The sequence below is a fragment of the Lepus europaeus genome, chromosome 22 (genome assembly GCF_033115175.1).
Source record: "Lepus europaeus isolate LE1 chromosome 22, mLepTim1.pri, whole genome shotgun sequence".
NCBI lineage: Eukaryota > Metazoa > Chordata > Mammalia > Lagomorpha > Leporidae > Lepus > Lepus europaeus.
In genome coordinates this window covers 9185957-9211616 of record NC_084848.1, presented here as the reverse complement: position 1 = coordinate 9211616, position 25660 = coordinate 9185957, and the positions used below count along the sequence as shown (strand labels likewise).

The 25660-nt window shown below is 38.3% G+C and overlaps 1 protein-coding gene across 2 annotated transcripts in view; it reads left to right on the top strand.

Moving 5' to 3' along the window:
- UNC79 (unc-79 homolog, NALCN channel complex subunit) overlaps positions 1-25660 on the top strand; it is a 230655-nt gene that overhangs the window by 37894 nt on the left and 167101 nt on the right. For both annotated transcript variants that reach the window (XM_062181218.1, XM_062181217.1), the window contains exons 7-10: positions 14018-14082; positions 19062-19150; positions 19821-19861; positions 22135-22163. In XM_062181218.1, the coding sequence (XP_062037202.1) occupies positions 14018-14082; positions 19062-19150; positions 19821-19861; positions 22135-22163 (224 nt within the window). The remainder of the gene's footprint in view (positions 1-14017; positions 14083-19061; positions 19151-19820; positions 19862-22134; positions 22164-25660) is intronic.

Here is a 25660-nt window from a genome sequence, read left to right as displayed (position 1 = left end):
TAATTGTTATGCTAAACTGCCACCTCATATATTTGGTTTTAATCCCCACTTTTTCTATTTTCTGTGTCTCTTGCTTTTTCTTCCTTTTTTCTCTCCCTTTTGCCTCTTTGGCACTAATTAAACATGTTTAAACATCGTATCACCCTATCTTTGTCTTAGTGAGTTATTCAGTCTTTTATTGTCCTTTAAATCATGACCTTACAGTTATGGCATGCACCCTTGACTTATCATGTCCAGGAGAAAATAGTATTTTTCCCTTTTCCTGTAAAATCACAGATTTTAACTCCTTTTGTTACTTCCTGATTCCTATGCTATATTTTTCTATATATATATATATGTATATGTATGTACACTCATTTATAATATATACATATATATTTGAAATTCCGCAAAACATAATTCTTTTTCTAGAGATTAGTATTCATCAGATTTTAAATTTTTTGCTCTTATTCCTTTTTTGTCTCTACATTCCTATGTAAGATTGAATTTTTTTTTTGTTTAAAAATATCCTCTTATATTTCCTTTGTTGCCATTCTACTGCAGATAAATGCTCTCAGGATTGGTCTGAAATGTTTTTGCATTGCCTTTCTTTCTTTCTTTCTTTCTTTCTTTCTTTCTTTCTTTCTTTCTTTCTTTCTTTCTTAAGATTTGCTTTATTATTTAAAAGACAGAGTTAGACAGAGAGGGAGATCTTCCATCTGCTAGTTTGCTCCCCAAACAGCTGCAATGGCCAGAGCCAGGCCAGTCCAAAGCCTGGAGCCAGGAGCTTTTTCCGATCTCCTGCATGGGTGACAGGGGCCTGAACACTTGGGCCATCCTCCGCTGCTTTCCCAGACGCATTAGCAGGGAGCTGGATCAGAAGTGGAGCAGCCCGGACTTGAACTGGTGCCCATATGGTTTTACCCACTACACCACAACAGTGCCCCCGCCTCTATTTCTTAAGGATATTTTCTCAGTGTACACAATCCTAGATTTACAGTCATTTTATTTCTATGCTTTGAAAGTATTTCTTGATCTTTTCATTTTTTTGTTTCTATTGAGAATTCAGCTGTCAGTTGTGGATCTTTTGAAGGTTAATTACCTTTTTAAAATTTTTATTTAGACATATCCCTTTTTATTTCTGGCAGCTTTTCTGTGATCTATCTACTTTTGATGTTATTTCTGTCTTTTGAGGGATGTTATTGGGGGGCTTCCTGATCTATGATCTGATACCTTTTATCAGATTGGAAAAGTATCTGGTGTTATATCTCTTTTGTTAGTGATAATAGGACTGTATTAAGATATATGTTGTATATAGTAAGAAGCACATGTATCAAGTATATGGCTGGATAAATTTTGAAGTGTAATAGTTAATGCTTATGTATTCACCACTCAGATAAGATGATAGAATATTTTCAGCAACCCAGAAAACCCAGAGGTCTGCCTCTTCTGATCAGCTCTTCTGCTTTTACCTTGATTTAATCATGACCTGATTTCATGTAATTCAGATATTCATCTAATTCAGTTATTTATATATGCATAGATAGAATATAATGTATTTTGTGTCTGATTTTTTTCATAAATATTTATTTATTTACTTGAAAGTCAGAGTTACACACAGAGAGAAGGAGAAGCGCAGAGAGAGGGAGAGGTCTTCCATCCGCTGGTTCACTCCCCAGTTGACCACAACGGCTGGAACTGGGCCGATCCGAAGCCAGGAGCCAGGAGCCAGGAGCTTCTTCCAGGTCTCCCATGTTGGTGCAGGGGCCCAAGGACCTGGGCCATTTTCTCTTGCTTTCCCAGTCCATAGCAGAGAGCTGAATTGGAAGTGATGTAACTGGAACTTGAACTGGCGCCCATAGGGGATGCTGGCATGGCAGGCAGCAGCTCTACCTGCTATGCCACAGTGCCAGCCCCTATGTCTGATTTCATTCAGTCAATATAATTTTACTGAAATTTTTTATGTTGTTTAGGATGTTGCCTCTTATTGTTAAATGTTCTATTGCATGAGTATGTCACAGTTAATGTCCTCCTATTGACATGTATATATATATATATATTTTTTTTTTCTCTGAAAGTCAGCTTTATTTAAGTTATTAGTCCAGAAAATGTATTCAGTAAATCTGGTGGTGGAAGAACAAACTTGGGCTCATACACCTTTGAAATTTTAATTAATCTTCAGTGGTGTTCATCAGGAAATTCTTTCATTGGTGGAATTACTTCTCCAGTCTCCAGAATTGTATCACCTGGGAATATTCTGGGCTTCCTTTGAACGATGGCATATGGTTTTGTATTCACATGATATTTGAAATAATAATGAATAATCCAGGCAGGTATAAGTACATAGTATATATATATATATATATATATATATATATATATATATATATATACTTGAGCTTCCAGTTTGTCATCAGTATACATAGAGCTGTTCTAAACATCTTATACAAGTCTTTTGTAGACATATACGTTTATTTCTCTTGAGTGTATAGTAGGAGAGGAATTAGTGAACCATGGAGTTTATATAAGAAATATCTAAATTCTTCTTTATATATTGTTTGTGCCATTTTGCATTTCATTCAACATTGTATGAGAACTCATTTGCCTTGCACTCTCACTAGCACTTGCAGTTGTCATTGTTTTTAATTTTAGTCATTCTAGTGGGTGTGTGCCTCACTGTGGTTTTAATTTATAATTTCCCTGGTGACTGATATTGAGCACATTTTCATATACTTCTTTGTTATTCAGATTTTATAAAGTACCCACTAAATTCTTTTGCTCATTATTAGTTGGGATGTTTGTTTTTTTTCTATTGTTGATAAGTAGTCATTCTTCATGTATTCTGGAATGTTATCCATTAGATTTATATATTACAAATATTTTCTTGCTGTTGAGCCTTGCTGTTTTACTTTCTTAACAGAGACTTTTGATGGCATACATTTTTAAATTTTAATGCAAATTTATCATTTCTTTTATGGTTAGTGACATTCATTTCCCATCTAAGAAATATTTGCCTTCTCCAAGGTTGTGAAGAAATTATCCCTCTAGAACATTTACAGTTTTGTCTTGCTCATTTAGGTCCATGATCTATCTTATAAGCTTAGTTTTTCTATATGGTTGGTGTTGTACGTGCAGTACCCTGTGTTGAAATGGTTACATTTCCCTCTTTGTGTTGTCCTGGCCCTTAGATCATTTATTTGTGTGGGTATATTTCTGGCCTGTCTTCTGTTTCACTGATCTGTAAATCTGTGTGCCAACAAGATTGTATTAGATACTTTTTATTGTTTTGAAGTCAGGCAGTTTAAATATCTTAACTTTGGCCTTTTTCTTTGATAATCTGGGCTCTTTTAGGTTCTTTGCATTTCCATATAAATTTTCGCATCAATTTTCAATTTTTGCTGAAAACAATCCTGCTGGGGTTTTTATCTGTATTGTGTTAAATCTTAGTTCCTATTTAAAAGAATAAACATGTTAATAATACTCCATTTTTCAGTTCATGAATTTGGTATATCTCTCTGTGATTTATGCCTTTTAAACTTTCTCCCAGCAATGCTCTTTACTTTTCAACGCAGAATTCTTTCACTTCTCGTATTCAATTAATTTGTAGGTGATGGATTTTTTTTCATGTTTTTGTAAATGGTATTATTTTAAATTCTATTTTCTAATAGTTTATAGGTAGCATAAAGAAATCCAACTGACATCTTGATCTTTTATTTCATGATTTGCTAAATCCAGTGATTAAGGCTACTAGTTTGTTGATTAGTTTTGTTTTCTGCATGGGCAATAGTGTCATCTGTGCTACATCTCCGCTCTTTATTTATTGTTGTTTTCTTTTTCCGTTTCGCAGTCTAGTCCCTTCAGAACAGGGCTGTTGAGTGTTGTGTGATGAAGGGACACCATCGCTTTATTCCACCTTCAGGGGATATTTCACCATGAACTGTAATGTTTGCTGTAGAAGTTGTCGATTATCCTTTATATGATTTTCAGGAAGTTTCATTTTATTTCCAATAGTCTTGGAGCTTCTATACTGAGAAACTATTAAATATTGTGAAATGCTGTGATAAGCTAAAAATAAAAAAAAGACAAATGATAAAATTATGTTCTTAATATATTTTATTGCTTTCTGCCTTTGTCTTTGCTATTTTCTGCCTTTTACTTTGAGTTTAATTTTATCTTATTTCTCTTAGTTACTGGGTGAATGTTTAGATTATTGATTTTCAACATTAAACATTTAATATTTATCTGTTTAAGATTACTAATTTATCTCTAAGATCTACATTAGCTGCATACCACAAATTTTGATATGCCTTGCTTTTACTAGTATTAATTTTAAAATATTTAAGAATTTTTATTGCTGTATCTTCTTTTGCCTATGTTATTTTGGAGAGTGTTGTTTGGTTTCCAAATATTTGATTTCTAATTTTTTTTGTTTTGATTTCTTTTGTAATTGTATTGTGACTAATATATGTATTGCTTTTCTCATTTAACACATTAGAGATGTTATTCCATTGTATCTGATTAGAAATTATATGTCATTTTAATTTTTTATGTATTTATTTGAAAATCAGTATTAGAGAGAGAGAGAGGAGAGAGAGAGTGAGGTCTTCCATTTGCTAATTCATTCCCCACATTGTGACAACCGCCAGGGCTAAGCCAGGCACCAAGAGCTTTATCCAAGCCTCCCACTCCTGCTCCTTTTCCCAGGCCATTAGCAGGGACTTGGATCAGAAGTGGAGCAGCCAGGACTGGAACTGGTTCCCCAAATGAGATGCTGGCATTGTAGGTGGCAGCTTTACCTACTATACCATAACCTTGGCCCCATGACTCTTATTATTATACCTCTGAATGTAGGGTGATATTTTTCTCTGCATCCTTTAAAAGCTTTCTCCTTATTTTTTATATTAGTAGTTGCTGCATGATCTGCTCAAGAGTAGTGGTCATTGTATTTATTCTGCTTTGGGTTTACTGAGCTTCCTGAATCTGTGTTCTCATATTTTTCATCAGTTTTGGAAAACTCTGGTTGTAACCCTTTCCATATATTTATTTTATCTCCTCTTTCTTCTCAAAAATTTTGATATTCTCGTGAGGTCTCAGATACTTCATTTAAAATTATTTATCTATGCTGTAGTTTGGATTTATAGTAATTTTTTCAAGTTCACTTGTCCCCATTTTCCTGTGATGTCCAATATTTTAAAAAAGTCCATCCAGTGAGTTATTTTCATAATTCTACTGCAGAATTTTCTTATAGTTCTTTAGTAGAGTTTTCATTTTCCTTAATTATTTCTCTATATTCTTTAACACATTCAATGTATTTATTTTTGAATGTTAATTCCTAATTCCAAATGAATCTTAATCTTCTGTATGTCTGCTCCTGTTGGCTCCTTAATTAGACTATGGGTCACATTTTATTTTCAAATGTCCTGTAGTTTTTATTGGTTTATTGGCATTGTACATAATAAATTGTAGAAACTCTGGACTATTTTATTTTCTCTAAAAAGTATTGAATTTTATAACTTTTATTAGTTGGGATGAAGTTACTTATGGATCACCTTCTGTCAAGGCTTAGTTTTACAATTTGTTAAACCAGGTATATTTCAGTTTTAATTTTAATCCTAGTATATAACTATTATTCCTATATTCAAAAGTTGTGATACATAGCGAAATCAGTGCATAGTGGAAATTTGTAACACTAAAGATTAGAAAGAAGGAAGATCTAAAATTCAGTAATATAAGCTTTCCCATTAGGAAACTAGACAAATGAGTTGGACTTGGAATGGAATTGCATTGAATATATAGTTTAATTTGAGAAGAACTGAAATCTTAACAATATTAAGATTTGTGATCCATCAGCATGATATATCTATCAATTTATTTAGGTCTTCTTTAATTTCTCTTTGCAATGTTTGCTAGTTGTCAGTGTACACATCTCATAGATACTTTGTTAAAGGTATTCCTAAGTATTTTATATTCTATTTAAAAAATAACTACTCTATTTTTATTGATGCCTTATAATATAGAAATATTAATTGATGTTGACTTTAATTAATTGTATGTTGACTTTATATCTTGCAAGCTTCATGTATCCACTTATTAGTTTTATGCAAGTTTTTGAATATTTCTGTATACATGATTATGCTCTCTGCACATACAGATTATTTAAGCATTTCTTCCTGCTTTCTAATCTGCTTCCCTCTCTCTTTTCCTTCTCCCTCCTCCTCTCTTCATCTCTCCTCCCTTTCCCACCTTCTTTTTTTGTTGCACTGCCTCATATCTCCAGTTCAGTGTTGAGTAGATGTGCAAAAGAAAAGTCTTTTCCCAGTTTGTTGGATAAAATATTCAGTGTTTCACCATTAAATATTATATTAGCTATAAGTTTTTCATAAATGCTTTTTATGGGTCAGATTGAGGAAGGTCTTGTCAATTCTTAGTTGGCTGAGAATTTTAATCATGAATGACTGTTAACTTTGGGCAAATGCACTTTCTACTTCTATAAAGATGATATATGTTTAGCCAACCTTGCATTCCTGGTATAAACTCTATGTTGTCTTACTGTATTATATGGGAAGATTTACTTTTCTTAGATATTGTTAAGTGTTCTTGCTCCTATATTTATGAAGCATATTGATCTAGGTTTTGTTTTGATCACAGTGTCTTCACCTGGTTTTGTTTACAGAGAATGCTGACCTCATGAAATGAGTTGGAAACTATTTCTTCCTCTTCTGTTTTCTGAAACAGTTTATATAGGATTTATTTCTTAAGTGTTTAACACAATTTAATGGTAGAGCTATCTGGACTTGGGGCTTTCTTTCTTAGAACATTTTTCTAGTTTGTGTGAGAGAATGAGAGTAAGAGAAAGAAAGAGCAAGAGGGAAAGAGTGAGCTAGAGCAAGATAGAGTCCACTGTCATTCACTGGTTCATTCTCCAAATACCCACAACACCTGGGGCCGATTCAAACCAAAGCCAGTTATCCAGGTCTCTCATATGGTGGTAGAAACTGAACTACTTGAGGCATCATCTGATGTTTCCCAGGGTGTGCATCAGCAGAAAGCTGATCTTGGGACCAGTTCTGGGATTCAAACCCAGGCCCTCCAATATGGGGTGCAGGTATCCCAATCAATGGCTTAACTGCTGGGCCAAACACCCACCCCATGACTTCGGGTTTTCTTTGTGGAAAGGTTAGATATTATGAATTTAATTTCTTTAATAGTTATGAGGTCACTTAAGTTTTAGAGTTTTTATTGAGTCATATTTTTTTTTTAAAGATTAATTTATTTCTTTGAAAGAGTTACACAGAGAGAGGTCTTCCATCCACTGGTTCACTCCTCAATTGGCCACAACGGCCAGAGCTGTGCCAATCCGAAGTCAGGAGCCAGGAGCTTCCTGCAGGTCTCCCACGTGGGTGCAGGGGCCCAAGGACTTGAACCATCTTCCACTGCTTTCCCAGGCTATAGCAGAGAGCTGGATCAGCAGTGGAGCAGCTGGGTCTCGAACTGGTGCCCATATGGGATGCCGGCACTGCAGGCAGTGGCTTAACCCGCTACGCCACAGCACCAGCCCCCTTATTGAGTCATACTTTGTAATCTGTGTTTTTTAGAGGAATGTTTATGTTTTATACAAGTTGTCGAATTTATTGGCATGTTTGTAGTGTCTGTGTAAATATCCTACCTTTCATTCCTGACATTTGTAACTTGCATATTCTCTATTTTCTACTTAATCAGCCTAGTTAGAAGTCATTTTTTAATTTTATTATCATTTTTATTGATGTTTCCAAAACACTAGTTTTTTATTTTCTGATTTTTCTGTTTTCAATTTCATTAAGTTCTATTTCTGTCTTCATTTTTTTCTCTTTTTTTTAAAGATTTATTCATTTATTTGAAAGTCAGAGTTACACAGAGAGACAAAGAGAAGCAGAGAGAGAGAGAGAAAGAGAGAGAGAATGAGAGAGAAAGGTCTTCCATCCCTGGTTCACTCCTCAATTGGCCACAACAGCCGGAGCTGCACCAATCTGATTTCTAGTTTAATTCTATTTTCATCAGAGAATATACTGTTTGATGTAACTCCATCTAATTTTTTTGAAACTTATTTTTTTGGACTAGAATGTTTTCTATCTTAGTAAATCTAATAGGTGCATTTGAAAATAATGTGCATTGGGGCTGGCGCCATGGCTCACTTGGCTAATCTTCTGCCTGAGGTGCGGCATCCCATATGGGCACCGGGTTCTAGTCCCGGCTGCTCCTCTTCCAGTCCAGCTCTCTGCTGTGGTCTGGGAAGGCTATGGAGGATGGCCCAGGTGCTTAGCCCTGTGCCTGCATGGGAGAGAAGGAGGAAGCACCTGGCTCCTGGCTTCGGATCAGTGTAGTTCCGGCCATGGTGACCATCTGGGGAGTGAACCAACGGAAGGAAGACCTTTCTGTTTCTCTCTCTCACTGTCTAACTCTGCCTCTCAAGTAAATAAATAAAATCTAAAAAAAAAAAGAAAAGAATGCATTATACAGTAGTTGAATGGAGGGTTCTATCACTGTCAACTAGGTAAATTTGTTTGAGAGGGTTGTTCTGGTCTTCTTGTTTTATCAGTTACCAAGAGAGAATTGCTGAAGTTTACAACTGATCATATACTTATTTTCCTTTATTTCAGTCAGTCTAATAGAAGCACACACATTTGTAATTGTTATGCTTTCTTGGTGAATTGACCCTTTCACCTTTTTGGAATATCCTCCTCTTTTTCTGATAGTTATCTTTGTCCTAGAATCTTCTTGTCTAATATTTATATAGAAACTCCTATTTTTTTGTGGTTAGTATTTGCATATTATAATTGTTCTGTTAACTTTTAACTTATCTATTTCTTTTTATTTCAAATGTAGTTCTTATAAATAGCATAAAATTGACCCACACTTTTGAAAAACAATTCTTATTTGACTTTTAGACCATTTACATGTATTATAATTATTTAGACCATTTAAGAGTACATTTAAAGTCATTACTGATACGGTTGGGCTTCAGTCTATCATCTTGTACTTATTTTCAAATATTTGAGATGCTTTCCCTTTGTTTGTCATTTTTGCCCTTAATAACATGTATTTTATACTGCTAGAAATTTTCATATTTTTCCCATATATTCTTTATTTCTTTTCTTTTGATACTTGTTTTCTTTTGGATTAATTTTTTTTTTGGTATCTTACTTTATCTCCATATTGTATTGTTAGCTTTACTTCTTTTAAAAAATTGTTCTACGGTTTACCATATGCACCTTTAACTTAACAATCTACCTTCAAATAAAATACCAGTCTACATGTAATAGAAGAGCCCTGTTTGTTTCCATTTGTTTCCACATCCTTTTTGTTCTTGTTATGAAACATTTTACACACACACACACACACACACTTAACCTCATAGTGCATTGTTAATACATTTGTTTTAAATAATCATTTTAACAGCACATTAATGAGAGGAATAACGTCTTTGGCAGTTATGCTCCATATTTACCATGTTCAGTGCCCTTAATGTGTGGCTCTGAGCTTTTATCTGGTATCATTTTCTGTAGCCTGAAGGATGTCCTTTAATATTCTTATTTGGAGTTCAGTTGGCAATAAATTCCAGGTTGACAGGTGTTTTTTTTTGTTTTTTGTTTTTTTTTTCTTTTCAGCAAATTGAAGATGTTGTTCAATTGTCTTCTGGCTTGTATTGTCTCTGACAACAAGTCAGTGATCATTCTCATGTTTGTTCCTCTATAAGCAATGTGCCTCTGCCACCCCTCTCCCTTTATCCCTTTCCCTCCACTCCGGGACTGCTTTTAAGGTTTCCTTGTTATCATTGGTTTCTATTAATTTGATTATGTAAGTTTTGCTGTGATTTTCTTTGTTTTTGTCTTTTTTTTATCTCTCACAGGATTCATTGAGCTTCTGTGGTTGATAGTTTTCATAAAAAATTAAAATTCTGAACATTGTTTCTTCAAATATTAAATATTTCCCCTTATTATTCTTTTGTGCCTTTAATAACATATATTTTATACTGCTAGAAATTTTCCCACAGGCACTTGAGCTCTGTTTATTTTTCTTCTAATATTTGTGTTTGGATAGTTTCTGTTGTTATGTCTTCTAATTCACTGATCTTTTCTTATGCATTGTCTAATCTGCTATTAAGTCCATTAAGCAAATTTTTTATTTCAGATATTGCATTTTTCACTTACAGAAGTTCCATTTGCCTCTTTTATTATATCTTCCACCTCTGTCCTCTTATGTTCACATATATGTTTTCCTTTGAATATATTTATAATAGCTATTTTCATGTCAGTTTGCTAACTCTCATTTCTAGTTTGCTAACTATCTCGTAACTTCTAAGTTTGTTTCTATTTATCAGTTCCCCCCCAGTCATGCGTAATATTTTTGTAATTTTTTGCAGGTTGCTAGATTTCATGAATATTATATTACCCAGTGTCTGGATTTTGTTGTCTTCTGTTAAAGTGTGCTGAAGTTTATTTTGGCAGTCAAGTTACTTGTGGATCAACCCTACCTTTTTGATGTTTGTTCTTGAGCTTTGTTAGGGTGAACCTATAGTAGCCTTTTCCATAACATTAGACTCAAAAGAGATCCTACTCAGATTTCTGGTGCTTTTTCTTTAGAAGGCTGTTTATTCTTTGACACTCTACTCTGCAAATTTTAACTATATTGCCTCTCTAAACTATAGCTTCTGTCCCCTGAACTCACCACAAGCAGCCTACCCTACTCGTAGCTTAACTTTTTTATTTTTATTTATTTTTTTTTATTTTTATTTTTTGACAGGCAGAGTGGACAGTGAGAGAGAGAGACAGAGAGAAAGGTCTTCCTTTGCCATTGGTTCACCCTCCAATGGCCGCCGCGGTAGCGCGCTGTGGCCGGTGCACCGCGCTGATCCGATGGCAGGAGCCAGGTGCTTCTCCTGGTCTCCCATGGGGTGCAGGACCCAAGGACCTGGACCATCCTCCACTGCACTCCCTGGCCACAGCAGAGAGCTGGCCTAGAAGAGGGGCAACCGGGACAGGATCGGTGCCCCGACCGGGACTAGAACCTGTTGTGCCAGCGCCGCAAGGCGGAGGATTAGCCTAGTGAGCCGCGGCGCCGGCCTTATTTTTATTTTTGACAGGCAGAGTGGACAGTGAGAGAGAGAGACAGAGAGAAAGGTCTTCCTTTTCCGTTGGTTCACCCCACAATGACTGCTGCAGCCGGCGCGCTGCGGCTGGCGCACCGTGCTGATCCGAAGGCAGGAGCCAGGTGCTTCTCCTGGTCTCCCATGCGGGTGCAGGGCCCAGTGACTTGGGCCACAGCAGAGAGCTGGACTGGAAGAGGAGCAACCAGGACAGAATCCAGCACCCTGACCGGGACTAGAACCCGGGGTGCCGGCACCACAGGCGGAGGATTAGCCTATTGAGCCGTGGCACCGGCCATCGCTTAACTTTTGAAAATAGTTTTTTCATACGTACTTCTCAATTTTCTAGATGGTTATGTTGGGAAGGCAAGTCTAACGCCAACTGCTTCATCATAGTTGGAAGCAGCATTCTTGTCTATTGTGTTTTTAGTTATCTTTTGTTATTTTTGAGTAGAGACTTATCATGACTGTATTTACCACAAAATAAGATATGTAGATTGTCCTTATTTCAATTATAGTGCTTTTCCCATTTACAAATAATTGTGCTTTATCTTCAGCAATTTTGATTCAGTAGACTTAACATGGATTTCAGACACTGTATTTTAAAAACCTTGATATCTGATTTCTGATACACAGTAAAAACTAGAATTCACTGGTTTAGTAAGTTAAATCTAGTATGGCTTTGATGACCTTAAGTGGCATACCCTACAACCAGTTCTTCCATTTAGTAAAAATGTAGTGGAAAATGTGAGGAACAGGACCTGGATATCTGTTCCGCCCAGTAAAAAGCACTGCTTTCTGATGGTCTTGATCAAGTGCTGTGCTGGTGCACGTTCCAATTTGTTTGTGCCTATGCTGTAGCAGTTGTTGCATATTTTGAACATAACTTCTGTCTATAAGTGTCAAGAACTTCTCACTATTTATACAGCAAACTGCAAGCACTCTTATAATATGCTAATTCAGAAATGGACAGCAGATTTCATTTTTGGTGCCAACTCTGTTTTGACTAGTGGTGACTGCTTGGGTCGTAGTGGTATTCTAAGGCAAGTTCTGGACTCAGCGTGAAGGAATGCTGTGGTGAATTAGTGATGTCTGTCATGAGCTTGAGACTGAAGAAATGGAACACAGGTCACACATATTTTCAATGCACGTACTAGTTCAAGGCAATCTTTTTTCTTTACATTTCTCTAATTGCAGAAAAACATGTTTCTTTTCTTTATATTCTGTTGACTTTACCACATATGGGAAACAAACTTTATGGATATGGAATACCTATGCACAAACTATGTCTTAATTCATCTGTTACTTTACTCATTCATTTTGTCTGTCTAAAATACTATCAGTCTCATATTATGTTATTAGAGAAGTGGTCTTTGACTTGTACATCTTGCCTTATTTTAAAAAATATAGATATGTTGTATATTTTTATTTTTAAATTTTAGTTATTTATTTTCACTTTATTTGAAAGGCAGAGAGACAGAGAGACAAAGAGAGATCTTCCATCTATTGGTTCACTCTCCAAATGCCCACAATAGCTGTGACTGGGCCAGGAAAAAGCCAGGAGCCTGGAACTCAACCCAGCTATCTCATGTTGTTAGCAGGGACCCAAGTACTTCAGCCATTATCTGCTTCCTTCCAAGATGCACATTATCAGGAAGCTAGGTCAGAAACAGAGGACCCCAGGTCTTGAGCCAGGCACTCTGATATGGGATGCAGGCACCCCAAGAGGCATCTTAACCACTGCACCAAAACCTTGCCCGTTATTTTACACTTTTAATAGTCAGGGGCTCTGTGAACCATATTTCCCTGAATTCCAGATGAGACACAGAGTCTTATACAGCATCTAACAATAGGAGGGAAGATTGAATAGAACATTTTTAATATAGTTGAAGCATAAATTAGATCTGTATCATTAATAATAAATCTATTTGATTTATGATTGAATATTAACTAAGGAGAAGTGTCCTCTCATCTGCGAATTCTTGTATATTAGTCCAATCATTGTCCTACAAGATTAGTTGTCCTACTTTCAAGCATATAAACCTAGTCCTGTTTCTTTTTCTGTTTTTTAATGATGGGATATTGTTAGCTAAGTGCTCCAGTCTATAGATTCATCTAGATGATGCTAATTACTGGTTGTTATTTTCACTGACATATTCTGGGTCACTTGGTCCTTTCCCTCATTCTGTGTGTTTGCTGAATTAAGGTGTTGGGTACAGGTGATAGCAGACCAGCAGAGATTCAGTGTGTGTGTCACATGTGTGAGAGAACATGCTTCATCTGGGCAAAAGGTCGCGTCTTTCTTGTCTTCACATGTGATAGGATGGGGTGGGGAATGGAATGTTGGAGGACTCATTCCCATTAGTTTCAGTTGTTATGAACTTGAAATGCTTCCTGGTGCCAAAAATAATGATATTTAACATAGTATATTACAGTGAAAAGCACAGTGCTGACACCAAGAGTTATAGCTTCTGGTCCCAGCCTGTCACTTACTAACTCTGTGACCATACCGAACTATTTAACCTTTTAAACTTTAACTTACTGTTATGTGAAATTAGATGAGTAGTCTTCTGTACCAATTCCTCACCCCAGAATTGTTGGGGGGAGAAAGTGAAACCACAGTTGTAGAAACCTTTGAGCACTTAATAATGTCATACTATTGTTTGTATGCCATTTTATATTGCGTATGTCATCTTACAATGGCTTGTCCCTCTCCATGGGAAAATGGATAGAGTTGTAATATGTTTGCTCAATTTTTAAATTTATCATAAACTTGTAAAAAAAACATTATGATAGGAAGACTTCTGGTTAGCTATTTAGGAAAAAAAGAAACCTAGTGAAGTATCTACTGTGTTTGTACTGGGAGCATGAATGTTTTCAATGAGAAATATTCACCAGCTTTGCTTTGCTTTGCAGCTTGGAATCCCATCCACTGCCAGCACATTGAATGCCACAATGCAATTAACAAACCAGCTGTGAAGGTACTGTGTTATTAGACCAAGCTCCTTGTTGCTTTGTTAGTGGTCAAATAATTAGCAGCAAATTGCTGAATGAATGGAGTAGGGTTGCTTCCTAAAACTGAAGCCTGTATTCTGCTGTCATCCCAAGGACCTCCGCGTTCAGTCTGACAGTACTTGGGCAGATTGTGTCAAGGCAGAACAGTGAATCACTATTCTGTCTGTAGGTTTTGGGTAAGAGTTCATTGCCAAGTGCTGTGTAGCACTAAGCTAATTATCCAAGGAATCCTGCTGAAACTCTTATATAGTCCTTAAGTGGCTTCTATCTGAGCCAGTAAATGCAAGGAAATATATTTCTCCCCTGTTTTCATTTATATGCTAGAAAATAAGAATGCCAAGTGTGTGACTATGCAAATTCAAGAGTTATAGGGCAACATTTTTTATAAAATTCAGTCAACTCAAATCACACATGTGATAGAGTTGAAATGATTGAGCAGTTGGACAGCATATGTGAGGAAAGTTACAGTAGAGGTAAAGACACAGTGGTTTAGAGAGGTAAATTCATTTTCCTAACATCACAGTTAGTGGCAGAACTGGAGAGAGAACGGGCATCTTGGCTCTCAGCCTCATTTGCTTTCCTCTCTGTCAACTTGGCTATGTCCTCAGATGACCCTGAAGCTTGGAAGTTGAGTGTTAAGAAAAATAATCACATCTTTTAACAAAATTGCTTATGGTGTATTTGTTAGATAGACCATACTTGGCTGTATAGACGTGTCTGGATTGCAAAAGCTGATTTTTGTATTTTAAAGTGTGGGAGTTGGCTGAATTAATTAGAGAACCCACTGTCATGGAGTTTGCTTCTTCTGTTTTACACTTGATCTTAGCCCAAAGGCTGAGAAGTGATTCTTCTGTTCTGCACAGACTGTGCAGATTACCGAATCATGGAAAACAAATACTTTCACTTTATAGAAACAGTGTAAAATTAGATCTTACAAATATAAAAAGGAAACAAAAACATGTTTCATACAACAAAAGTGGCAGAGGAGTACATTTTCATCTAACTCTGTCGTATTAATAAAGAGCATCTTTGTATGATTATATTTAATATCTGCTTTTGATGAAGGAAAATTGAATGCATTGTGTTGAGAAAGATCAGATGAGGGTGCCTTCAGTGCAAGTATAGGCCTCTTCTGTTCTACTCTGGAGACTACTGCAGTAGGCATTTGGGGGTCAAAAGGTACCTTTCTTGGATGTGAGGATATTCGGAGCTAAGCACATGTGAGTTCATGTGTTATTCCTGGAGTTCTGCTTGAGTCTTCACACCGAGAAGGGTTTCAGTGTTCCCTCTTCCTTTGTGTCCTTCCTTCCCCTTATTCACCCAGACATCAAGAGGTCGGGGGTTCTTCTTGCTTGACTTCTCCAGTTAGTTTTCCCTTGATTTTATGTCAGGCTGCATTCTCAGGAGTCCCTGACATCTTGGTTAGTCACATGTTCCGGCTTCCCCCTCACAGAAATCATCATGAATTAGATTGTCCCCATCCTTCCTAGCAAACAGCGCTAACCACTCCTGTGGGTTGTCCTCACTTTTCCCCTAATAGGCAGTCCTCCAGGATAGACCAAACCATCTTATTTTCTGTCATTTAAAAAATAAATATAACATAAAATGAACCACTTTCAAGCTAACAATTCAGTCGGCATTTGGTACATTCACAGTATTCATAACCACAGCCTCTGTTCAGTCCCAAGACATTGTTATTGCTCCTCAAACTTCACTTTCCGAGCTCTGGCTTACCTAAAGAGCTTCCCTTTTTATTTTCACTCTACACTTTCTAGAATGACACCATTCTTTAATGATTAAAAAATGTTTATTTCTTTGAAAGGAAGAGTGACAGAAGGGGGGGACAGAAACAGAGATACACACATGTGCATGTGCACGCACATCCACACGCGCCCCCCCCCCCACACACACACAGAGAGAGAGAGAGAGAGAGAGAGGGAAACTTCCATCTGCTAGTTTGCTCCCCAAATGCTCACAATAGCCACAGCTGGGTCAAGCTGAAGCCAGGAGCCACGAACTCCATCTGAGTCTTCCGTGTGGATGGCAGGAACCCAAGTGCCATTGCCTCCTCGTTGCACTCCTAGATGCATTAGCAGGCATCTGGATTGGAAGCAGAGGTGGACTCTATCCCAGGCAGCCTGATATGGGATACAGGCATCTTGAGTGATGGCTTAACCCACTGAACAACGGCTGCTCCAAAGGCACACTCTTGTTAATGCTTCCTGCAGTGGGGCTGTGTTGACACTACAACAGGTCTGGCTCAATGTTGTTTTTCTTTACAAAATGAGTACTATCAGGCCTACACCATCACCATCTGATATCAGACATGCAGATACTTACTAAGTAACATTAAAGGAAAAGGAAATTTATGGAATTGTATAGGACACAAACTTAATTGAAAAATCCCATATATGTATATTCACATTTATACACACAGTAAAAAATAACCAGTAATACTCATCAGAATATTCCCAGGATGGCATTGAGATGGAGGGTTAGTAAGCTTTTTAAATTACTTTTTTCCATTCTCCTAAGCCTCTACATTGGACATAGAGGGATCTTCAAAAAAGTTTATGAAAAAATACTTATACTGAAAGAACTACTCATGATTTTTTTTTTTTTTGCAACAAAATAAACTCGTCTGTTAATTCTAATCTCTCTATGAGCTCTTGGAAGTACCCTCATAGATTGTATTTATAAACAGAAAAATAAACAGTTTTAATGTAAACCCAGAAATAAGCACGTTAATATGATCATGGATGTAAACTGATCTCTTTAGAGTAGACTAGGACTAACTCAACAGCTACAAATCTAGTGGGTCACATCAGCAAAGTCATGGAGCAGATCTCTGGTCAGCTAGCTCATCCCCAATGGCTCTTTATAGTTCTCACATCCTAGGACATTTTCCTTTTGAGGTCAGTGAAGAAATATCTTTACCTGACAGAGGTAGAGATAGACATAAAGATAATAAAGAGATAGGTAAAGAAGAGAGAGTAAACAATGATCCCTTAGAAGGAGGTCTGTATCATGTACTTGGGAAACACTCAGGGAAAATGAGTCAGTCATCAGCAGAAATCTGATATTTTTGTAGCAGTGCACTATACCACTAGGCACTTATGACTTGCCAAATACGAAAGTTATGAGGCTTTTGTTGCAATAGGCTGCAAAAGAAGTGGTTTTGGAGCAAGAGCCTTGAGTTGCAATAGGATTAAAGGGGTAACTACATTGGAGCTTATAGTTTATGATATCATACTCTTCTTTTGGTGTTGCTTAGTTCAATTTGAAATTCACTTTACGAAATACTTTGGAGTCCTGATCATTACCTAAGAAGACTGGGGTTGGCAAACAGAGGCCCACAGCCAAGTCTAGCCTGCTGCTTGTTTTGGTGAATAAAGTTTTACTGGAACCCAGCTACGCTCGTCTGCTTATGTATTATCTATGGCAGTGTTCATGCTATACCCGCAGACGGTATGCCCTACAAGCCCAAACTGTCTGCTCTCTGGACACTCACAGGAAAAAGTTTGTCAATCCCTGATTTAGCACATCAGAAAGTAGTTATTCACTGCGAGGAACCAAGAAAGGTACATAAGGCCTGCAGGGCCCTCAGCATCAGACAATCTGTAATCTATAAATTTGGTGGTATAATTTTTAAAATTGTAGCAATTCTCTCTCGTTTCCCCAATCATTGAAACTCCTTCTGGTTTTAACTTTGAATTACAGGCTGTTTGGGTTGTAAGTTTGGGTCATTTCCCCCTTTCACATTGGTGAAACCAGCAGAGAGGTTGAAGTCCCAGAAGTTTGTGTAGAAGTTTTAGGTGTGTGTTGGAATAATCTCTTGCAGCATGGGTTGATTGGTTTTTTTTTTTTTTTTTTTTGAGTGACAGGAACAGAATCCAGAATGACTTTGATAAATCATAGAAATTTAAACTGATGCAAAGCCCAGAATGAAACTCGTCATGTGGGTGTTTTCTTCACTTGATTTATTTGAAAGATCCTGATGATCAGCTGTGAAATTAACACTTTTCATCTCTGTGGCTTAGACTATTGAAAACAGCCATAAACAACAAGGAACAGCAGGGGTCAACAAATTACAGGTCACATGTAGAAATAAAAAACACATGAGGATGAAACATTGGATGATTGATTCAAAGAGCTGAGAGCAGAGCAGGAGAAGCAAAATCCTCCATGTTAGAGTTAATGCCAGCTTTTATGTGTCTTAGACTAGCATTTTGTTATCAGGTAGGGATTTGAGATCTCAATGATATATTTTCCTTTTCCTAAATTATCCATATAGCAAATTGAGTAGCCACTGAACAAAATGATTTTTTTTTTCTCTCTTTTAAAAAATTTTATTTATTTGAAAGGCGGGGGGTGGGGGGAAGAGAGAGAGAGAGGGAGTGAGAGGGAGTGAGAGAGGATCTCCCATCTACTGGTTCACCCCTCAAATGCCTGCAATGGTTAGGGCTTGGCCAGGCTGAAGCAGGGGTCGGGAGCTGAATCTAAGTCTCTCTTACGTGAGTGGCAGGGACCCAACTACTTGAGCCATCACTGTTGCCTGCCAGGATGCTCATGAGCAGGAAGCTAGAACTGGAAGCAGAGCTGAGACTTGAACCCAGGCACTGCGATATGAGACAGGGACATTCCAATCTAACTGCTAGGCCAAATGCTTAAGCCAACATGATGTTTTGTCTTTGTGAAATGAGGGTAGATTTCTTGACACCAGCTGCTACTTAAATTGTAAATAACAGGAGAAATGAAAAACGAAACGACAGTGGACTTGTCAGCCAGTGCAGGAAGAACAGTTATACGTTGAATGAGTTCTGCCGAAAATCTTTATTCCACTTTGCTTCTGACTGTGGATTGCCACTTATGTATTTGTGTTTATGGTAAGGGAGTGTGATCGCTGAGGGCAAGAGGGTTCATTCTGTGTTTTTATGTGTTTCAGATGTGTATAGATCCTTCCCTGTCGGTAGCTTTGGGTGATAAACCACCTCCGTTATATCTCTGTGAAGAGTGCAGCGAGAGGATCGCAGGGTAGGTATCAGGTCCCTGAAAGAAAGGAAGTAGGGCAACAGTGAGAGGGTGAGGGAATCACCTGGACGTAAATTGGTTGCATTGCCCAAGTTTCCCCCTAGTCTTTGTTTTTTTTTTAAAGATTAACGTGTCTGATATTTAACTTTACAGATTAATGTGTCTGATATTTAAAGAATAGCAAACTTTTATTTGGAAGATTTCAGTTTTGAAATCTTTGGCTCTGCAGTATTTCTCTCCGTGTGACAAGAGAAAACGACTTCACTTAGTAAAGCAGCTCCAATTTTAAAACAACCCCATTAGAAACCCCACAAAGAAAAGTAGATGTAAAGGAAAACTGTGGTTTCCAAACATGACATGCAACTCAACTGGGTTCTCTTTGCCTGCTACTTTCACAGTCACGCTCAGCTTTGTACAGATCACGCAGTATTTTGGTTGGCATAGTTAGCATCTGGAAAGTATCATTTAAAGATAACTGAATGTGATGAAGTGCCTATAATTTATAATTTAGCTGGAATGCATTACACATTTTAAAAGCTTATTGTGATTGTGCTCTTAATTATACGTCCTTTCTCTTGAAAGCCTTTCAGCAACAGTGTGGGACTTACAAACATTCATGTGGAAGGATTACATTTCAGTGTAGCTCAAAAACGAGTTTTGTTTTTCTTTGTAGGGACCACAGCGAGTGGTTGATTGATGTTCTTCTGCCACAAGGTACGGTTTACTTCAGAAACGCTGAATAATGAGTAATCATGACTAATGACATGGTTAATTCATCTCCTTTTGTACTACTTTATTTTACAAAGACGGTAATCAAAGCATTATATTCCCCGACTCTTCATTGATATGAAGCATTATATCAATGTCTTGTGTGTGATACACGCATGCACTAATGAGGGAAGAAGATGAACTCTCTCAAAGCTAAGGTTAGATATTGCAATTAGAATTCCAGCTGACTGAAGCTCGGCTGAATTACGTGGGAAGGGATTTTCTGTACACGTCACGGATGTTGCCGATGTTATGTGCCTGGCCAGATCAGACACGGAATGAGGGGCGTCAGCGTCAGCAGGAAGAGAACTGGATGAAGGGCCTATCCCTGCCAACATTATTGTGGCTCTGGATTTTGGGAGAAAATAATTAAATTGCTCTGAGAGTCAGTCTTCGCATCAGTAAAGTGGGGTTAAATTAAAAGTAACCCATCTGAATGGGGGGACAAGATCTGTGATGATTCGTATGTTTGTTAGAGTTCTAGAAGCCACCCCTAAAAGTTGGTGGGCCCAAACAGCCTCCCTGTGCACACAGGAGAAGTGGGTATTCCAAACACCTAACTGGAAGGAGCCTGAATGACAAGGAAAAGTACTCAGGGAAGCAGGGAGAGTTGAAAGGCGAAAAAAAGCTGCAGGTGTACTGAATCCACAGCGGGGACAGAGGGGAAACTTTGACTCAGATGAAGAGAAAGATTCACCTGAAAAGTCCATTTGGAAGGAAATGCAAGAATCTTGTATTAATTAAACTGTGTGAATATTTTTAAGTTGAGCCTTTTGTTTTATGAAAAGTACATAATTTCTTTGTAGTATGTATAACTTTGAGGTCATCCCAACCTTAACCGAGATGTTAATTTAGTGAGTGCTGGTAGGCTGTGAAATGGAGCAATAGCATCAGCCTCTATGTCCTTCACATGGGCATTTTGCAAGTTTATATAAGAACATTTGGAAATATTTGTATGGGTAAAGATAACTTTTTTCTTTAAATTAGGCCACTTTGTCATTGAACTGCCAGTGCTCTGTGGTAAATCTCATAGTCACTATCTAAAATGCATTTTAAATATCAGATATATTGTTGAATTCTGGTCATCATCTTCAGGTGCTAATCATCTTTGGAAGAAAATTGATAATAACTTTTCATTACTCACCTGTGAATGTGACACTGAGTTCAGGTTTTTGAAGAAAAACTCTAGAACACAAAACTGTTAAGTAACCATTAATTGTACAAAGCCAGTTTTTAAAACTGAGTTGTAAATTTCATTAACTTGGTACTACTGATTCATACTTTCTAGAAGGATTTGGGACAGCTTTACTTTTGGTCTTTCACACAGATGGTACAATGTATTCCATATTCTTTATTCTATTAATAAAATGTCAGTCCATTTTTTTGCACAATTAACTATTTCAGGGGAACATTACTAGATTCTTAGAAAAATTATTTTCAAGTATTCTCAAGCATCAATTTTTATAGAAATAATTGATGTGCCCAGTAGAAAGAATTCTTATCTATTCATTAGAGTCAACTCCACCTGTAGGTGGTAGTACGACAGCCTTGCTCCAACTGGTCTACCTGTAGGCTTGAAAACTGCTTTTATTTAACAGTGAATCCCACCAGTTAAGACATAAATAAATTGATGGTTCTGGTTTGCATAGTCCAAGTTAGTCAGATTTTTCTTTAGTGTTGATCTGGTAAATCAGACCATGCTCTGGATATATCCTGTCAACCCAGTGTCACAGAACAGTGGGAAAGGCAGCAAATGGTGACTCTCAGGACTGTAGCTCTCTGTTTGCTCTACCAGTGATAACCTGTGTGGTCTATGAGGAGCTCATCCAACCACACTGGCCCTCAATTTTTCCATCTGTAAAATGGGGAGATCAGATTAAAATTGTTTAGCTTCAGCATAATCTGATTTCTAAGGCATGGGTGAGAAGGTTGAATTACTTTTGAGAATAGGTGATGTAGATGCAGCGTGCCGGTGTTTTTAACCCCATTAAACGTAAACCACAGTGACGCCCAGATGAAAAAAAGATGTATTTCATGCTTTCTGGAGGAAACAGAAGCCAACAAAAATAGATGGCAATTTATGAGACAAGTCAAAAGCTGTTTTGACCAAGTCTTGAGGTTGTGCTACTAAGATTGCTTTTGTATTCTCCTTCCTGGATGCCCTAATTTAAAACGGGCTCTCTTTCTCTGTTGATATTTTATGTACCTTCCCCTTACAGCTGAAATATCGGCTATATGTCAGAAAAAGGTAAGAGCTGGCCATCTGTGTGGTGGGGCATGATTTGCTGTGTTTGTGTGTAAATCCACTCGTTGACATCTGCCTCATTTCTGCACCCTGGTTTCCCAGTGTGTACATGTCACCGTATTTGTGAAGCGGGAAAGGACATAATTTAGCATGCAAGGTTGCTATGTCCAGATAGTCTCTATTTCCATCTCTGCTTTTGCTCACCCATCCTGTGCACAGTGTTTTTGTTAAGTAATTTGAAATAAAAGCATATGTGTAATTCTGGGACAGGTGTCTAATTTAAAAAAGCGTTGAATGATAATGCAAGTCATAGGACTTAGTTTTAGTAAAGGATTTATTTGTGTGCTGGAAATATTTATTGTTTTGAAGAAGAATGCAAATAGTCCAATTTATATGTGTCATATAGCATGACTCTTTATGGTAAACATTCAATGATGTTCAACAATGTATCCAGCTAAAGGTTCCTCCTCTAAAATTTCCCTTACCCATACTTCATAACAGTTTCTCTAAGCCACTTACATCAGCTCTTACTGTTTTAGCAGTTGGAACATAAAGAAAGGTACTGGGGTATTGTATAAAAAGCTTTGACTAGTTGGTTGAGATGCTTGGATTCTGGGGAGCTCTGTTTCCTCCTAACTATGTGGACTCCTTTAAGCTTTTCGGCAGATTAATCATGAGTAGGTACATTTGGAGGGCTGTCTCCCTTATTGCTGCATAGCAAACTGTCCTAAACTGTAGTGACTAACAATGACCAGTTACTCTGATAAGCCCCTCTAGGCTCACTCATATATGACAGTCAGTGGGTAATCAGGCTGGGGATTGGCTGGCTCTGGCTGGCCTCGTTTCCTTGAAATTGTTGGGATGACTGGGATGTCTGGGCCTCCCTCTTTCCAGAAGTGTCTCATCCTGGAGGCTGGGCTGGACTTCTTCACGAGGCAGCAAGTTCAAGTTCACAAGCAGCAGTGGTTGGCATGGTGGGAGAGGAAATCGCAAGATTCCTGGAAACAGAGGCTCAGAAGCCACACAGTGACATTTCTGTGGCATTGCATTGGTTAAAGAAGTCCCAAAGTCAACCCGGATTCAAAGAGGGGGAAATGGGATCCTTCGGATTATACAAGGAGTGGCAAGAACTTTGTAGTTACATTTAGTCTAGCACAATATGCCCCCAGACATAATTATTTATATATTTTTTAAAAAAAATTATTTTACTTATTTGAAAGGCATAGTTACAGAGAGAGAGAGAGAGAGAGAGAGAGAGAGACAGAGACAGAGAGGGAGAGAGGGAGTGAGAGATGCCATCCACTGGTTCATTCCTCAGATGTCCACAACGGTCAGGCCTGGACCAGGCCACAGCCAGGAGCCAGGAGCTTCATCCAGGTCTCCCACATAGGTGCAGGAGCCCAAGCACTTGGACCATCCTCTGTTGCTTTCCCAGGTGCATTAGCAGGGAGCTGGAACAGAAGTGGAACAGCTGGGACTTGAATGGGCACCCATGTGGGATGCCAGCATTGCAGGCAGCAGCCCAACCCTCTAAGCCACAACACGGGCCCAAGTTATTTATATTCTTATCATATGCAAAATATGTTCAGCACCTTATAAATCCGCCCAATGTTATTGATTTTTGGCTTCAGACTTAAAGTTCAGTGTCTCATGATTTGAATCCAGTATGGTCACTGATGGGACTCTTTGGTTATTAAGTCTGTTAGCTTAGGGAAGTAACAGGGAGAGTTACCTGCTCTCTACATACATAGACGCAGTGCTGAAACAGGGACAGGGTAACAGCAAGAAAGCTGTGCTCAAAAAGAGGAAGAGGAAGCAGAGGACAGCCACTGGTCCATAGGCAGCTGCAGCCGTGAACACGCCAACAGTTCCTCTGTCTCCAGCAAGCGTGTTTTCAGTGAGATCTGGTGTTGCTCCAGCTCCCTAATTCATTCTTGTCTTCTGGGCTCTTGGCTCTGCACTTTAAGCTATCTTCATCTTCACTAAGAAATGGCCCATGTTGCAGCCGAGTGACTCTCCCAGTCTGTGTCCTCCACGCAGAAGTTGAGGGTCCCACAGAACTTTTCATTCTGAGTGGTGTCTCTTCGCTTTGCTTTCCGTTGGCAGTGCCGGGTATGACTTTCCTAAAAACTCCGTGGGTTCCTGGTGAGTCTTGTTTGGGGCTCTGTGTTCCCAGTCATATCTGTCATTTTTGAGACAGTCACTGCTATGTCTGCTCTAAAAGCATGAGAAGCACTGTTCCAGCTGAGAGGCTCAGCAGAGAGGCACTGCCCTGTGTCTTTCTGAAGTCTCACCAAGGGATCTTACAGCATGCAGCATGCTCTTGAGCTCATCCTTATTCTGAGGCCATTCTTACTTTGAGAACTTTTTCAAAGCTTGAGCAGCTGGGATGTGAAGCCATTTTATTTCCTAAATCCGCATGTCCTGGCTTTAGTGGCATTCAAGTGTTTCCTAACATATTTGAGACCCAGAGTAGCTTTTTTAAAAAAGATTTATTTATTTGTTTGAAAGGCAGAGTTACAGAGAGGCAGAGAGAGAGAGACAGAGAGAGAGACAGAGAGAGAGAGAGACAGAGAGGTCTTCCATCCACTGGTTCACTCCCCAGATGGCTGCCATGGCCGGAGCTGTGCCGATCTGAAGCCAGGAGCCAGGAGCTTCTTCTGGGTCTTCCACACAGGTGCATGGGCCCAAGGGTTTAGGTCATCTTCTTCTGCTTTCCCAGGCCATAGCAGAGAGCTGGATTGGAAGAAGAGCAGCCAGGACTTGAACTGGCACCCATGTGGGATGCCAGCACTGCAGACATTGGCTTTACCCACTATGCCATGGTGCCAGCCCTAAGTAGTTTGTTTTTAAATACTTTTCTGCTTCATTTGACAAAGTTATTTTTACTAATAAGCCTCAACTTAGCACATTTTAATTTTTTTTAAAGATTTATTTATTTATTTGAAAGAGTTCTACAAAGACAGGGAGGGAGGAAAGGTGGGAGGGATTGGAAGGGGGGAGAGAGAGAGAGAGAGAGAGAGAGAGAGAGAGAATTTTCCATCCTCTGGTTCAGTCCCCAAATGGCTGCAATGGCTAGGGCTAGGCCAAGCCAAAGCTAGGAGATAGGAGATTCTTCCTGATCTCCCAAGTGGGTTCAGGAGCCCAAGCACTTGGTCCATCTTCTGCTGTTTTCTGAAGTGCATTAGCAATGAGCTGGATCAGAAGTGGAGCAGCTGGCATATGGGTGGCTGACATCTCAGGAGGCAGCTTTACCTGCTATGCCACAATGCCAGCCCAGTGTTTTTATTTCTTATCCTTTAATAAACACTATATTTTATATGAAAGCTAATTAGGAGAACCTTTATTAAGTTCATATTAGTGCAGAATTGTTTGATCTTGCTCTAGGCACAGTTTGTTTAAACCTCTTTCGGAACTACATATTTCTACATTTGAATGGTAGACTTGAAATAAGCAATGATAGAATCATGATTGAATGATAAGCAGACAGACCTTGATTT